Source organism: Caretta caretta, chromosome 23 (genome assembly GCF_965140235.1).
Source record: "Caretta caretta isolate rCarCar2 chromosome 23, rCarCar1.hap1, whole genome shotgun sequence".
Taxonomy (NCBI): domain Eukaryota; kingdom Metazoa; phylum Chordata; order Testudines; family Cheloniidae; genus Caretta; species Caretta caretta.
Window position 1 is genome coordinate 15,381,878 of NC_134228.1, and position 14,096 is coordinate 15,395,973.

The window sequence follows — 14,096 nt, forward strand, 5'->3', positions numbered from 1 at the left end:
TGGGGGGGGCAGGGGGCTGCGGGTTGGGTGTGGGGGGCACCGGCAGGGCTGGGGGGGGAGGGGGCTGCGGGTCGGGAGTGGGGGGCACCGGCAGGGCTGGGGGTGGGGGGCAGGGGCTGCGGGTCGGGAGTGGGGGGCACCGGCAGGGCTGGGGGGCAGGGGCCGTGGGTCGGGAGTGGGGGGCACCGGCAGGGCTGGGGGGCGGGGGCCGTGGGTCGGGAGTGGGGGGCACCGGCAGGGCTGGGGGGGGAGGGGGCTGCGGGTCGGGAGTGGGGGGCACCGGCAGGGCTGGGGGTGGGGGGCAGGGGCCGTGGGTCGGGAGTGGGGGGCACCGGCAGGGCTGGGGGGCAGGGGCCGTGGGTCGGGAGTGGGGGGCACCGGCAGGGCTGGGGGGCAGGGGCCGTGGGTCGGGAGTGGGGGGCACCGGCAGGGCTGGGGGGGGAGGGGGCTGCGGGTCGGGAGTGGGGGGCACCGGCAGGGCTGGGGGTGGGGGGCACCGGCAGGGCTGGGGGGCAGGGGCCGTGGGTCGGGAGTGGGGGGCACCGGCAGGGCTGGGGGGCGGGGGCCGTGGGTCGGGAGTGGGGGGCACCGGCAGGGCTGGGGGGGGAGGGGGCTGCGGGTCGGGAGTGGGGGGCACCGGCAGGGCTGGGGGTGGGGGGCAGGGGCCGTGGGTCGGGAGTGGGGGGCACCGGCAGGGCTGGGGGTGGGGGGCAGGGGCCGTGGGTCGGGAGTTCCTGTGGGGGGCACTGGGAGGTCCGGTGCCTTTGTCTGCCCCCCGCGCCCCCCCACTGCGCTGCTCTCGCGCCAAGGTCAATGGAGCCCGAGAGCTGCTCTTGCCCTCCTTGCGTCTCTATGGTACTGGAGGCTGTCCAGACTGGCCTTTGGTCCCCCGGGCCTGTGCAGAACAGAGTGTGCCGCTCTGTCCGTTCCGTTGGATCTTTATGGTATAATCCTGCCACTCTAGTCCTGACGCCCTCTGGTTATCTATGGTATGGAACCAGCCGCTCTGGCCCTGACTCCCACCGCATCTCTATGATATGACATCGCCCAGTCTCCCCGCCCCCTTTAGTCTCTATGGTTACGGTCACTCTGGACACCACTCCGCTCAGACTCTATGGCATAACGCCGGCCGCTCTATCTGCGGACTCGCGGTACTCTATGGCCCCCTTCCGTCTAGTCTAGCGGACCTTCTTACAACTCTATGCTTCCCGGAGGCGGCCGCTCTATCCCGGTGTCCTCCCGGATGTCTATGGGGCCGTTAAAGGGGCCGCTCCGGGCTGCGCGGCCGCGATCCCGCGATGCTGCTCACGGTGAAGGCGCTGCAGGGCCGGGGCTGCAGCCTGCAGGTGCCCGGGGGGGACCGGAGGGGCTGGCTCGGGGGAGGGGCTGTGCCCGGGGGGGGGGTGGAGGGGCTGACGGGGGGAGGGGCTGTGCCCGGGGGGGGTCGGAGTGGCTGGCTGGGGGGCGGGCTGTGCCCGGGAGGGGGGCTGTGCCTGGGGGGGACCGGAGGGGCTGGCTCGGGGGAGGGGCTGTGCCCGGGGGGGGGTGGAGGGGCTGGCTGGCTGTGCCTCGGGGGGACCGGAGGGGCTGGCTCGGGGGAGGGGCTGTGCCCGGGGGGGGTCGGAGTGGCTGGCTGGGGGGCGGGCTGTGCCCAGGAGGGGGGCTGTGCCTGGGGGGGACCGGAGGGGCTGGCTCGGGGGACGGGCTGTGCCCGGGGGGGGGTGGAGGGGCTGGCTGGCTGGCTGGCTGGCTGGGGGGGGGGCCTGTGCCCGGGGGGGGTCGGAGTGGCTGGCTGGGGGGCGGGCTGTGCCCGGCAGGGGGGCTGTGCCTGGGGGGGACCGGAGGGGCTGGCTCGGGGGAGGAGCTGGCTGGGGGGTGTTTATGGGGGGGCCCTCTGCCTGCATCTCTACCCTAGGGGGGGAAGCAGGTGGGAGAGGTGTGGGAGGGGCTGTCGAGTGATGTTGGGTGGGGAGATAGGGAAGATCCAGGGAGGGGTGGGGGGGCACCAGTGGGGGGTGTGAGGCAGGTGCCGGGAGCCCCGGGGGTGTGAGGTGGGGAGGGTTTGTGGGGGAGGTTCCTGGGGGATGGATGGGGGGGCACCGGTGGGGTTTGTCAGTCCTGGGGGGGGGTGTAGCTCCCCACTGCAGCCCCCCCCCCATTTTCCCCAGGTCTCCCCGGACGAGCGCGTCAGCACCCTGAAGCGTCTGGTCTCGGAGAAGTTGAACGTCCCAGTCTCTCAGCAGCGGCTGCTTTTCAAGGGCAAGGCCCTGGCAGGTGGGTGCCTGTTCCCGGGGCACAGGAGTCTGCAGACAGGCAGCCCCCAGAGGGGCACGACTGCTCCTCATACGCCTCGTTACCCTGAAACGTCATGACAACGCATATCATTACTAACACCAGCCATTTCATCGCCCACCCGCTTCATCTAATCTCATTCAGTGCGGATGCCTCTGGGGTGGGGCAGGGGGTGTTTATATGGGGACCCCTCACCTGGGGCTAAGATGCAGGGAGTTGGTTACAGAGAGACCCCTCGCCCAGTACTGAGACAGGACCCCTCTGGCGTGGGGTAGGGGGTGTTTATATGGGGACTCCTCACCTGGTGCCAAGATTGGTTAGTCTCTAAGGTGCCACAAGTACTCCTTTTCTTTTTGCGAATACAGACTAACACGGCTGTTCCTCTGAAAAGTATCAGAGTGGTAGCCGTGTTAGTCTGTATCCACAAAAACAACGAGGAGACCAGTGGCACCTTAAAGACCAACAGATTTATTTAGGCATAAGCTTCAATGGGTAAAAAACCCCACTTTTTTACCCATGAAAGCTTATGCTCAAATAAATCTGTTAGTCTTTAGGGTGCCACCGGACTCCTCGTTGTGTTTGAAGATGCAGGGAGTTGATTACATGGAGACTCCCGTACTGAGACGTGGCCCCTCTGGGGTAGGGCAGGGGGTGTTTATACAGGGACCCCTTGCCCAGTGCTGAGACATGCCTGCCCTCCTCCCGTGGCAGGGCGCAGGGACTGTTTATTCAGGGACCCTTCACCAGTGCTGAGATGGGGTAGGGTAAGAGTTGTAATGGTCCAGAACTTCCATTTTTCAGTGGTGTGTGTGGGGATGCCTTTATCTTGGGGTCTCGCGGTCCCAGGGGTCCCTGTGAGCTGGGGAGGGCAGGAGCTCATGGCCCCTCTGCCACTCCCACAGATGAGCACCGGCTCTCGGACTATTCCATCGGCCCCGAGTCCAAGCTGAATCTGGTGATCAAGCCGCTGGAGAAGGCTTCCCCCGAGGAGCCGGGGCTCAGGGGACCCCCGCCACCATTCCCGACCATCTGGCACCCGCTGGGCCAGGTCCTGACTCGGCATTTCAGCACAGCTGATGCGGAGAAGGTGCTGGAGCAGCTGCAGAAGGTAATGCCCTGGTGCGGAGGGAGCTGCAGGCTGTGTTATGCAGACAAAACTACACAGGATCGTTTTAGGGGACAAGACAAGATGTCACGTTTATTATAACACAATTTGATTTATGACCAATAACTAATATCTAATACCTATGTGTACACACACACACACACACTGGCGGCTCACCGGTCAGGAAAGCCGGGCACAAGGAAGGGCTGGGTCTCTGTTGGGCGTGCACTGATGCCCTTCCATGTTGGCAACAGAATGTTACCCTCCAAAATCTTCCATCTCACTCATCCTTTTCGTAGGCTTTAGTCTGAATCCAGAGTCTATAGGTCTTGCTGTGTTACGCTGCCTCTGGGTTCAGTGTGATTGATCACCCGTCAACTGCAGACATGACTTTCAGACTAGGACCTGGCTTTGATGTTTCTTCAATTGTACTTCTGTTCTTTTGAGGGTGGACTCCTCTTACTTTATCAGGGCTGTTGTCTGCATCTTCAGCCTTTAGGTGTTTACACTTTATTTCATCAGGATGGGCTGGGGCTGGAGGTTGATTCCATCATCCATCCATACTTCATTCATACATCTAAACTAATCTAATAAGATTACATCAGGGTTTTGCAAAATGAAGTTTGCAGCAGGCTTTTACAAAATGGAGTGAGCATTTTAAAATGGAGTTTGAGTTACAATATGGACAAGTATAATGAATGGCAAACAGTGAACAGAAGTTACAATGTTGAAATAGTGCAAGTTTCAGTGATTTAAGCAGCAATTGGATTGAAAGTGAAACTGAATTAGCCAGTTATTGGCGTAACCGGTTTTATGAATGAATGTTGTTTCATTCATAAAACTTTGCTTATGAAGTTATATTAATAAAGTGAACAATTAAAAGCAATTTCATTGATCAGTTGTACAGCTGGGGGGATTCCTGGTTGGGTCATTGCATCCTTGAAACCCGCCTGGCATGAGGATACTGGTTATCCCGGGACCCATCACTGAGATGTGCCCCCTATGGCCTGGGGCAGGGGCTGGTTATCCGGGGACCCAGCAATGAGGGTGGGGCAGAGGGCTACAGGGATTCCAACGCCCCCCCTTCCCTTACACCCTGGGGGTCGCCTTGCTAAGCCACCCTCTCCCTCCAGGATTATGAGCGGAGCCTTCGCCTGCTGAGCCTGGATGACATTGAGCGGCTGGCCACGCGGCTGCTGCACCCAGAGGTGGCTGATGCGGTGGAGATGGGATTCCTGGACTAGCATCCAGACAGCCGTGGGCCTGGGGGAAAGACTTCGGCCTGGCCCTCCCTGCACCTGGAACAAGGCGCCTGCAGGCAGGGCCCAGTAGGGGGCTTGGGGTCCCTCTGCCCCCTCCTCACGCCTCTGAACTGCTGCTAAGGAGCCTGTCTGTGTCTCCCATTCCCCATTAAAGGTGATGGTAGGTGTGAGACCTGCCCAGTTCTGCCTGATGTGTTAACTGGGGTGGGGCAGGGGGCTGGTTATACAGAGACCCGCCTCTAGGGTGGGACAGGGGGCTGGTTATCTGGGGACACCTTGCTTGGGGCTATCTCTGGGGTGGGGGTAGGGGGCCGGTTATCCAGGCATCCCTCGTCTGGTGATGAGACATGGCCCCTCTGGGGCTGGGCAGGGACCGGTTACTCAGGGACCTCTTGCCCAGCATTGGGACATGGCTTCTCTGGTGTGGGGTATGGGGCTGGTTATGCAGGGGCCCCTTGCCTACTGACACTCCTATCTCCGTCCCCATGGGGCAGCTGTGTCCTCCAGGTCTTTGCCCACCATAGCACCCCCCGCTGAGTGTGAGAAGGAAGAAGCTGATTTTCAGCAGGGCTGATGGTGGAGGGTGAATTTGCCCTGCAGACCTTGGGGGCTGGGCTGGGGGGGGGGGGGAACATGGAGAATAGGGCTGGCATTTGGGAGGGGACTCTGACTGGGGAAGGGGGTGCTGCTGAAGGCCCCTGTGAGGGGGTTGTGACTTCCTCGGGGGAGGGGTCTGGATCCCCCATTGGGGGGTCACCTGTGTCTCAGTTGACCGGAGGTCCTGATTTTATAGGGACAGTCCCAAAATTCGGGGCTTTTTCTTACACACACCCCCTGTCCCGATTTTCCACATTTGCTGTGTGGTCACCCTGCCTGTGTCCCAGAGGAGGTTCCGGTGCAGGGGCCCTCGCACAGAAGGGAAGGTCTCTGCCCCCTGCCAGGCGTGGGAGGCTGGGGGGCTCCTAGGAAGGGGGGCTCTGGGGTACTTCCCTGCAGCGGTGGGGTGAGGGCAGTGGATGCCTGGGGCCCCTCATGGGAGGGAGGTGATGCTGGGGGGGCTCTTGGGCATGGGGGAGGGGGTGCAAGGGGGTCTCAGCTGGGGGTCGCTCCTCCTGCTGGGGAGGGCGGGGGATCCCTGCAGACGGGCCTCAGGGACGGCAAGTTCTGGGGGCGGGGCCTGGCCGCAAACTCCGCCCCCTCGCGGTACGTGGGGCGGAGCCGTGGCCGGGATGGAAGAAGCTGGAGCAGATCGGGCTAGGCTGGGCTGCCTGGGCTTGTATCCGGGGAGCTGTGGGCCTCAGAAGGGACTGGGGGGTGCAGAAGGGGCTCTGGGGGGAATCTGGGGGGTGCAGAAGGGGCTCTGGGGGCTGTGGGAGTATTTGGGGGCTCAGAAGGGACTGTGGGGAGGTCTGGGGGCTGTGAGGGGATCTGGGAGGCTCAGAAGGGGCTGTGGGGGGTCTGGGGGGTGCAGACGGGCTGTGGGGGGGTCTGGGAGGCTCAGAAGGGGCTGTGGGGGGTCTGGGGGGTGCAGACGGGCTGTGGGGGGATCTGGGAGGCTCAGAAGGGGCTGTGGGGGGTCTGGGGGTGCAGAAGGCGCTCTGGGGGCTGTGAGGGGGTCCGAGGGGTGCAGAAGGGGCTGTGGGCGGATCTGGGGGGCTCAGAAGGGACTGTGGGGAGATCTAGGGGGTGCAGAAGGGGCTGTGGTGGAAAAAGGGGTCCATGGGGGTCTCCCCCATGCCCCATGGGACTGTCCATGTCTCTCTCCTGCCCCACCCAAGTTTTTTCCACTCCCTTTTTCCTTAACTTCGCTCCCCCCAGCACCTTGAGTGTCCCATTTCCATCCCCCTTGGAGGCCCAAATTGCTCATGGCTCCCTGGCCCCTGACCCTGAGCCCCGCAAGGGGGGGATCAGCAAAGAACTGACGGTGACCGAGAACTTCCTGCACGTGTGAGTGATCCCCCCCATGGAGACCAACCCCCACCACGGGCTGCAGGTCGGGAGTGAGGGGCACCGGCAGGGCTGGGGGGAGCCCAGGGCCGGGCTAGCAGGGGCTGTGGGTCCAGAGTGAGGGGCACCGGCAGAGCTGTGGGGAGCCCAGGGCCAGGCTAGCAGGGGCTGCGGGTCGGGAGTGAGGGGCACCGGCAGGGCTGGGGGGAGCCCAGGGCTGGGCTAGCAGGGGCTACGGGTCATGAGGGGCACTGGCTAAGCCGGGCTTAGGGGTGGCTCCCACCTCACCCCATCTCCTCCTACCAGGTGCTGGAAAGCAGATGAGGCCCGGGTCCTGCGTGTTTCCATCAGCTCCTTCCTGGACCATCTCTCCCTGGTGATACAGACCATGGAGATGTTTGGGCCCCCGGTACCCCGATAGCACCTGCCTTCTGGCACTCTGGGGAGCCAGGGGAGGGGCAAGAGTCTGGGAAGATGTCCTCTCAGCCCCCACTGCCTTGAAGATGCTGGAGCTGGTGCTGCTGGGGGTGCAGGCCAGGCATCAGCTGGACTGTCCTGGTTGGGGGGGAGCAGAGTTGGGGGGTGACAGAGACAGTCCCTGCATTTGGCCAGCACCTTGGACTGGTTTCAGCTCTGAGGCTAGAAGATCCTGTGGGGAGGGGGATTTGGGGGTACACTGATGGGGGGGTGTTGCTGTGGCGGGGCTGTGGGGCTCTGTGCAGGGGGCTCTGTGCAGGGGGCTCTGTATAGACCCCACCCATGTCATGCTGGACTCTGCAATAAATGCTGCAGTGGAACCCGCTGTGTCTGTCTGAATATGAGTGGGAAAAAGACCCTCCCCTCCCTGTGCTGGGATCCATCCCCGGGCTGGATCTAGACTGTTCTCAGTGATAGCAGATGACAGGACAAGGACAAGGAGTAACGGTCTCAAGTTGCAGTGGGGGAGGTTTAGGTTGGATATTAGGAAAAACTTTTTCACTAGGAGGGTGGTGAAACACTGGAATGCGTTACCTAGGGAGGTGGTGGAATCCCCTTCCTTAGAAGTTTTTAAGGTCAGGCTTGACAAAGTCCTGGCTGGGATGATTTAGTTGGGATTGGTCCTGCTCTGGGCGGGGGTTGGACTAGATGGCCTCCAGAGGTCCCTTCCAATGTTATTCTATGATCAGCCCCTTGGCGCTAGCCCCCACTGGAACCCCTCCCAGCACAGCTCCCTGGGATCCTCCCCCAGCCCCCCCTGCCAGGAACCTCTGCAGGATACCCCTCAGGGATTGACTTTCTCCTGGGATCCCCCATATACAGCCTCCCTCCCAGGAACTCTCCCCTCCGTTTGATTAATGAGCCCTGCTGCCCCTTACGCAGCCCTCCCAGGGATCCTCCTCCCCCCCAACATTGGAGGTGGGACGCTCCCAAAGACCCACAAACAGTGTCTCCCAGAATCCACCTCTACAGCCTACACTCCCCCCCACCCCCAGTGCCCCATTCTGGCAGGTGAAGGGTTAACAGCAGCCCAGCAGCCCAATTAGCCCATTCTGGAGAGGGGTGGAAGGCAGCTAATTAAGAATTAGCAGCAGCTGGGGAGGTGCAGGCTTGGTGGTTTGGTTCCTATACAGGAAGAGGACTAGAGTGCACTGGCTGGAAGGCAGAGACAGAGGGTTGTGGTGGGGGTGGGGGCTGGACCCCCCCCCGGGGGGGAGGTGTTCTTATGCTGCTGGAAAGCCCCCTTCCATCAGTGCGGTCTCTGTCCATACTGTGGGGTCACTCCGGTGTGGTCTGTCCCATAGACATACCCCTGCAGCCAGGGCTGTAGGGTGGCCCCCTGAGGGAGGGACAAGGAATTGGGGTGACCTAGAAACTCCCTGAGACTAAGTACTAGGAGCCCAGAGAAGGGCGGGGTCTCTGTAACGACAGCCCAAGGGAAATGGGAAAGCCCTGAGGGGCAGGAGATAGTCTGGGGAAACCCAGGGGCCCTGGGCTAGTGACCGTCTTGTTAGGTAGCTGGAAGGAAACATGCAGCCAGTGTGGGGAACCTCGGCAGAAGGCCTAGAAACAGGGGGAGGTAAATAATGCAGGGGCAGGTCCCTGCTGCAGAGTGAGTGGGATCGCAGGGTAACCTGGCCCAAGTGAGGACGGGGCGGTTTTCGTGCCGCTGAATGTCGACGGATCCAGCCAAGAGCCTTGGCTATGCTCACAGGCGCGGGGGTTGGAGGGTGAGGGGGTTTGTGGGAAGCAGACATGGGGGTGGATAAGCAGGTGCATGTGAGCCTGCAATAAATGTCTGACCCAGAGGGGAGCAACCCACTGGGGGCTGTGGTGGGGGCTCTGTCCCTGCCCACTGGCCAGCCAAGCCACTTTTCCCAGACGGCTCCCAGCTGGGGCCTCCCCAACATACGGGCCCCAAGTACAACATTTAGCCTGATTATACCCCCCCAAATTATCCCTAGCTGAGGTGAGCTGGTACCTCACTCGGGCCAGGCCTACACTACAGCGCTAGATCGGGAGAACTATGTCACTCAGGGGTGTGAAAAATGAGTGACCCCTGAGCGACGTTGTTACACCAACCTCACCCTCTCCTGCCCGTGTAGACCCTATAGACAATAGCGTAGGACCAAGAACCAGTCCCTGAAGGATCCCACTAGAAACACACCCACTTGAAGGTGAGTCCATTTGTCACACTGTGCACCCTGTCAGTGTGCAAACCGAACCAGGGAAGGAATGAGCCATCCAGCAGCCCAAATTCAGTGATGAAACCTGGTCATGTCCATCTGAGGCATACGGTGCATACGCTAAGGAATTTGCCCTGTAAAGCCATTGGAACCAATCAGTCTGGTTTTAGGGTAATTTTTTTTAATCATTCTATTTTTTTTAATCCAAATGTTGTGTGGTACCAAGTCAAAGACCTTACCGAAGTCTAAGTACATGACAGCAACATGATTACTTTAACAATCAACCTTGTAATCTCATTTTAAAAAATCAAGCTAGTGTGACTGGACCTACATTCCAGAAGCCCACGTTGACTGGCATTAATTATATTATCCTCCTTTAGTTCTTTATATAATCATGTCCCACGTCCGTTACTCCATTATTTTGCCAGGGGTTGATGTCAGGCTGACAGACCTATCATTACCGAGGTTACCATTTACCTTTTTAAAATATTGGAACATTAGCTTTCTTTCACAGTGCTGCAACTTCTTCAGACAACTCTTTCAAAACTCTTGGATGCAATTTATCCATACCACCTGATTTAAAAATGTCTAACTTTAGTAGTTGCTGTGTAACATCCCCATGAGGTACAATTGGAACTGAAAGAGTTTCATCATAGGTTATGACTGCATCAGTGCCGGAGTCCTAAAGAAATAACGCACAATTTCAACAAGAAGACCTTACCCTTGACCCAGTGGAGCCAACGTCTGCTGCAACACGACCAGGAGCTGCTGCTGCTACTGACCTTGACAGGGGTGAGGGCCCTTGGAGTGTCCGGGGGAGCTCACAGTACCAGGGGCTCGTGGTCCCACTTTTACTGGTAACACCCGAACAGTGGGTGGGGTGCTGGGGCCTGAAGAGGGGAGTGGATGGGGAAGCAGTGAGGAGGTATGAAAGAGAACATGAAAGGGCACAGAAGATTGTAGCCTCCTTTGCCACCTGGATCCATCCCAGGTCTGGGGGTGTGGGCAGTGGGATGGGCCTGTGGGGCACAGGGAGCAATGTGAGGCTAGTGATAGGGGTGGTGCAGTGGGGAAGCTGGGAAAAGTCCCTTGTGAACCCCAGTTTGCAGGGATCCAGGGGGAACCAGCTGAACCCCCATTTGCTGCAGCAGGGGGTATGGGGCTGGGTCCCATTCCAGATCCTTGGATCATGGTAACAGGAACATCTCTCTGCGGTTCCTGCCCAGGATTTATGGTTTTTGCTGTTCAACTCCCTCTAGGGGTGGGCGGGTAGTTGTTCTGCTTTGCTCCTTCACCTACACCTGCCCCCTAAGATGGATCCACTGCAAGACACCCGGGTTTATCAGAGACGAGGTGGGTCTCTTGCCGAGGTCATCTACCGTCACACAGAGAGGGACATACACCTGCCTTATGGTGCTGCATCACCATGGTCAGAAGTACCAGAATGGCCTCCTGGCTCATTTTGACATGAGGTGACCCCTGGACTGCATCATCTGCTTTTCTTTTCCCAAATACAGAACCTTCTCTGCATTAGTACTGAGAGTTCTATCATTTCTATCTAGTAATGGAGCAATACCATTGTTAAGATTTTCTTTGTTCCTAATATGAGTTTTAAAAAATCATCTTCATGTTGTCCTTAACTGTGCTGGGCATAGATTTTTTTCCTTATGCCCTTTTGCTTCCCTTATCAATTTTCTACATTTCCTAGGTTCTGGTTTATATTAATCTTTCCTGTTCTTCCACTCATTTTTTTTAAACTCTTTCCTCTCAGATCAGACCCACAACCTCCACCTCTAGCTGAGGGAGGTCCAGTTCATCCAGCCAATGAGGTAATGGGGCTGTGGGGGGAGGGGCGCTGGGATACGGGGGGACCGATGAGGTAATGGGGGTGTGGGAGGAGGAACAGTGGGGGAAAGGGCGCTTGGACGCAGGGGTGGGGGGCAGACATGGTAACAGGGCTGTGGGGGGGGGAAGGAGCAGTGTGGGGGAGGTGACCCTGCCCCCCCTCACCCCCTGCCCCCCAGGTACTACCGGGACATCGCCAGGATGGCTCCCATCAGCGACCAGGACATGGATGCCTACCTGGGGGAGCAGTCGCGGCTCCACGCCGGGGAGTTCAACACACTGGGGGCACTGGGGGAGCTCTACCAGTACGTGGGGCGTTACCGGCAGGAGGTGAGAGCGCCTGCCGCCCCCTGCCCCCCCACAGCCTCCCTGCTCCCCACCCCCCCCATCCCCCTCGGCAACCCCACCCAGCGTTGAGGGAGCTCGACCAGTCCGTGGGGTGCTGCCGGCAGGAGGTGAGAGCCCCTGCCCCCCCACAGCCCCCCCACAGCGCTGGGGGAGCTTGACCAGTCTGTGGGGTGCTACCGGCAGGAGGCGAGAGCCCCCGCTGCCCCCCCACAGCCCTCCCACAGCGCTGGGGGAGCTCGACCGGTCCCTGGGGTGCTACCGGCAGGAGGCGAGAGCCCCCGCTGCCCCCCCACAGCCCCCCCACAGCGCTGGGGGAGCTTGACCAGTCCGTGGGGTGCTACCGGCAGGAGGCGAGAGCCCCCGCTGCCCCCCCACAGCCCCCCCACAGCGCTGGGGGAGCTCGACTGGTCCCTGGGGTGCTACCGGCAGGAGGCGAGAGCCCCTGCCCCCCCGCAGCGCTGGGGGAGCTCGACCAGTCCCTGGGGTGCTGCCGGCAGGAGGCGAGAGCCCCCGCTGCCCCCCCACAGCCCCCCCACAGCGCTGGGGGAGCTCGACCGGTCCCTGGGGTGCTACCGGCAGGAGGCGAGAGCCCCTGCCCCCCCCGCAGCGCTGGGGGAACTCGACCAGTCCCTGGGGTGCTGCCGGCAGGAGGCGAGAGCCCCCGCTGCCCCCCCACAGCCCCCCCACAGCACTGGGGGAGCTCGACCGGTCGCTGGGGTGCTACCGGCAGGAGGCGAGAGCCCCCGCTGCCCCCCCACAGCCCCCCCACAGCGCTGGGGGAGCTTGACCAGTCCGTGGGGTGCTACCGGCAGGAGGCGAGAGCCCCCGCTGCCCCCCCACAGCCCCCCCCACAGCGCTGGGGGAGCTCGACCGGTCCCTGGGGTGCTACCGGCAGGAGGCGAGAGCCCCTGCCCCCCCCGCAGCGCTGGGGGAGCTCGACCAGTCCCTGGGGTGCTGCCGGCAGGAGGCGAGAGCCCCCGCTGCCCCCCCACAGCCCCCCCACAGCGCTGGGGGAGCTCGACCGGTCCCTGGGGTGCTACCGGCAGGAGGCGAGAGCCCCCGCTGCCCCCCCACAGCCCTCCCACAGCGCTGGGGGAGCTCGACCGGTCCCGGGGGAGCTCGACCGGCAGGAGGCGAGAGCCCCTGCCCCCCCGCAGCGCTGGGGGAGCTCGACCAGTCCCTGGGGTGCTGCCGGCAGGAGGCGAGAGCCCCCGCTGCCCCCCCACAGCGCTGGGGGAGCTCGACCAGTCCCTGGGGTGCTGCCGGCAGGAGGCGAGAGCCCCTGCCCCCCCACAGCCCCCCCACAGCGCTGGGGGAGCTCGACCAGTCCCTGGGGTGCTGCCGGCAGGAGGCAAGAGCCCCTGCCCCCCCCACAGCGCTGGGGGAGCTCGACCATTCCCTGGGGTGCTAGCAGCACCCCCGGGCGCCCCTGACCCTGCCCCTCGCCCACAGGTGCTGACGGCGCTGGACCGGGACGGGAGCTGCCGGAAGCAGCAGCTGCGCCAGCGGCTGGAGCAGGTCATTGCCTTGGTCTCCACCAGCAGCTGAGAGGGGCTGGCCCCACGGACAGCCCCCATGGTCAGCCGGTGCGACCTTCGACCTCCTCTGGGGAGACGTGACCTTCGACCCCTGGCTCAGGGGCAGGCTGACTTTTGGGGGCAGTGGTTCTGGGTGGGACGATGCCCAATGCCACCAGGACCGGGCCTCGTAGCAATAACCCAGAGGGGCTGCTGGTGGTGATGGGGGGGGTGCAACGGGGGGCAGTGCTGGGGGGGTGGATCTGGCTGAGCTACAGCGTTGACCCCCCCTTCCATCCCAATACTCGACCCCCCACCCCCAAAACTGTACAGCCCCCAATACTGTATGACCCCCTCCCCCAGCCCCCCAATAATCCCTCCCAGCCCCCCAATGCATCCCCAGGCCAGCAGCTGAAAGGAGCCCCCCCTCACCCCTGTACAGCCCCCCCCCCAATAGCTGTTGGAATTTGCCTCTTGTTTTGGTGACAGTGACAATGGGAATTGGAGATTTAACCCATGTTCCAGGGACCCCCCCAGCCCTTCTCCCCCCCACCACCCCCTTGTCTCAGAGACTCCCTCCCCAGCGCCCCCTTTCCCGGCAGCGTGGTGCCTTAATTACTGAATAATTTATTGAGTCTCGGGGGGTTCGGTGTAAATTTAGTCCCGGGTGTAAGAAATTTCAGTGTAACCCCCCCCCGATATCTGTGTAAATAGTCGTGCTGCCTGTGGGCTCGGGGAGTGGGGGCCTGGCTCCCCCTCGAGATTTGGGGGAGGCAGGACAGACCCTTTCCCCTGCTCCCACGCGGCCGTTTTCTCTGTTCATTTTATAATTAACTTTTCTTTTGCTAATTAAAGTGCTGAAAAAAAAACCAAACCCCCTCTCCCCCCCCCCCCCCCGGAACTGGATCATTGTGTTGGGGGGGCTTATCTACCATACGGGGGGTGCTGCACAGACATCCCCCCTGACGGAGATTGGGGTGTCCCCGTCAGTGACCCCCCCCAACAGAGCAGGGCTAGAGGGGAGAGTTCTAACACCGAACGCCAGCATGAGGGCTGCTGTCCAAATCTGACTGAAGCGTGATGCTCGACCAGCCGGTGGAACTGCCTGCCACTGGAC

The 14,096-nt window shown here is 61.7% G+C and overlaps 3 protein-coding genes across 4 annotated transcripts; all 3 read left to right on the forward strand.

The window, feature by feature from the left end:
- Nucleotides 1-1,188: 1,188 nt before the first annotated feature.
- LOC125628048 (ubiquitin-like protein 4A) lies at nucleotides 1,189-10,070 on the forward strand. Of its 2 annotated transcripts, XR_012665826.1 has the most exons (5): nucleotides 1,284-1,346; nucleotides 2,169-2,274; nucleotides 3,195-3,400; nucleotides 4,531-4,819; nucleotides 9,926-10,070. XR_012665826.1 is itself a non-coding variant. In XM_075122448.1 (4 exons), the coding sequence occupies exons 1-4, from the start codon at nucleotides 1,299-1,301 to the stop codon at nucleotides 4,639-4,641; spliced, it is 471 nt and encodes a 156-aa protein (XP_074978549.1). In that variant the 5' UTR covers nucleotides 1,189-1,298; the 3' UTR covers nucleotides 4,642-4,829. The 2 variants fall into 2 exon arrangements, 1 of the variants encoding a protein (XP_074978549.1); XM_075122448.1 differs by lacking the exon at nucleotides 9,926-10,070 and having other exon boundaries at nucleotides 1,189-1,346; nucleotides 4,531-4,829.
- Nucleotides 5,828-7,403, forward strand: LOC142069858 (EKC/KEOPS complex subunit LAGE3-like). The gene is made up of 3 exons (XM_075122449.1): nucleotides 5,828-5,935; nucleotides 6,478-6,606; nucleotides 6,913-7,403. The coding sequence occupies exons 1-3, from the start codon at nucleotides 5,889-5,891 to the stop codon at nucleotides 7,025-7,027; spliced, it is 291 nt and encodes a 96-aa protein (XP_074978550.1). The 5' UTR covers nucleotides 5,828-5,888; the 3' UTR covers nucleotides 7,028-7,403.
- Nucleotides 10,071-11,227: 1,157 nt separating the features above from the next.
- On the forward strand, nucleotides 11,228-13,853 carry LOC142069844 (plexin-A3-like). The gene is made up of 2 exons (XM_075122394.1): nucleotides 11,228-11,444; nucleotides 12,915-13,853. Exons 1-2 carry the CDS (start codon nucleotides 11,316-11,318, stop codon nucleotides 13,008-13,010), a joined length of 225 nt encoding a protein of 74 aa, XP_074978495.1. The 5' UTR covers nucleotides 11,228-11,315; the 3' UTR covers nucleotides 13,011-13,853.
- Nucleotides 13,854-14,096: the final 243 nt, after the last annotated feature.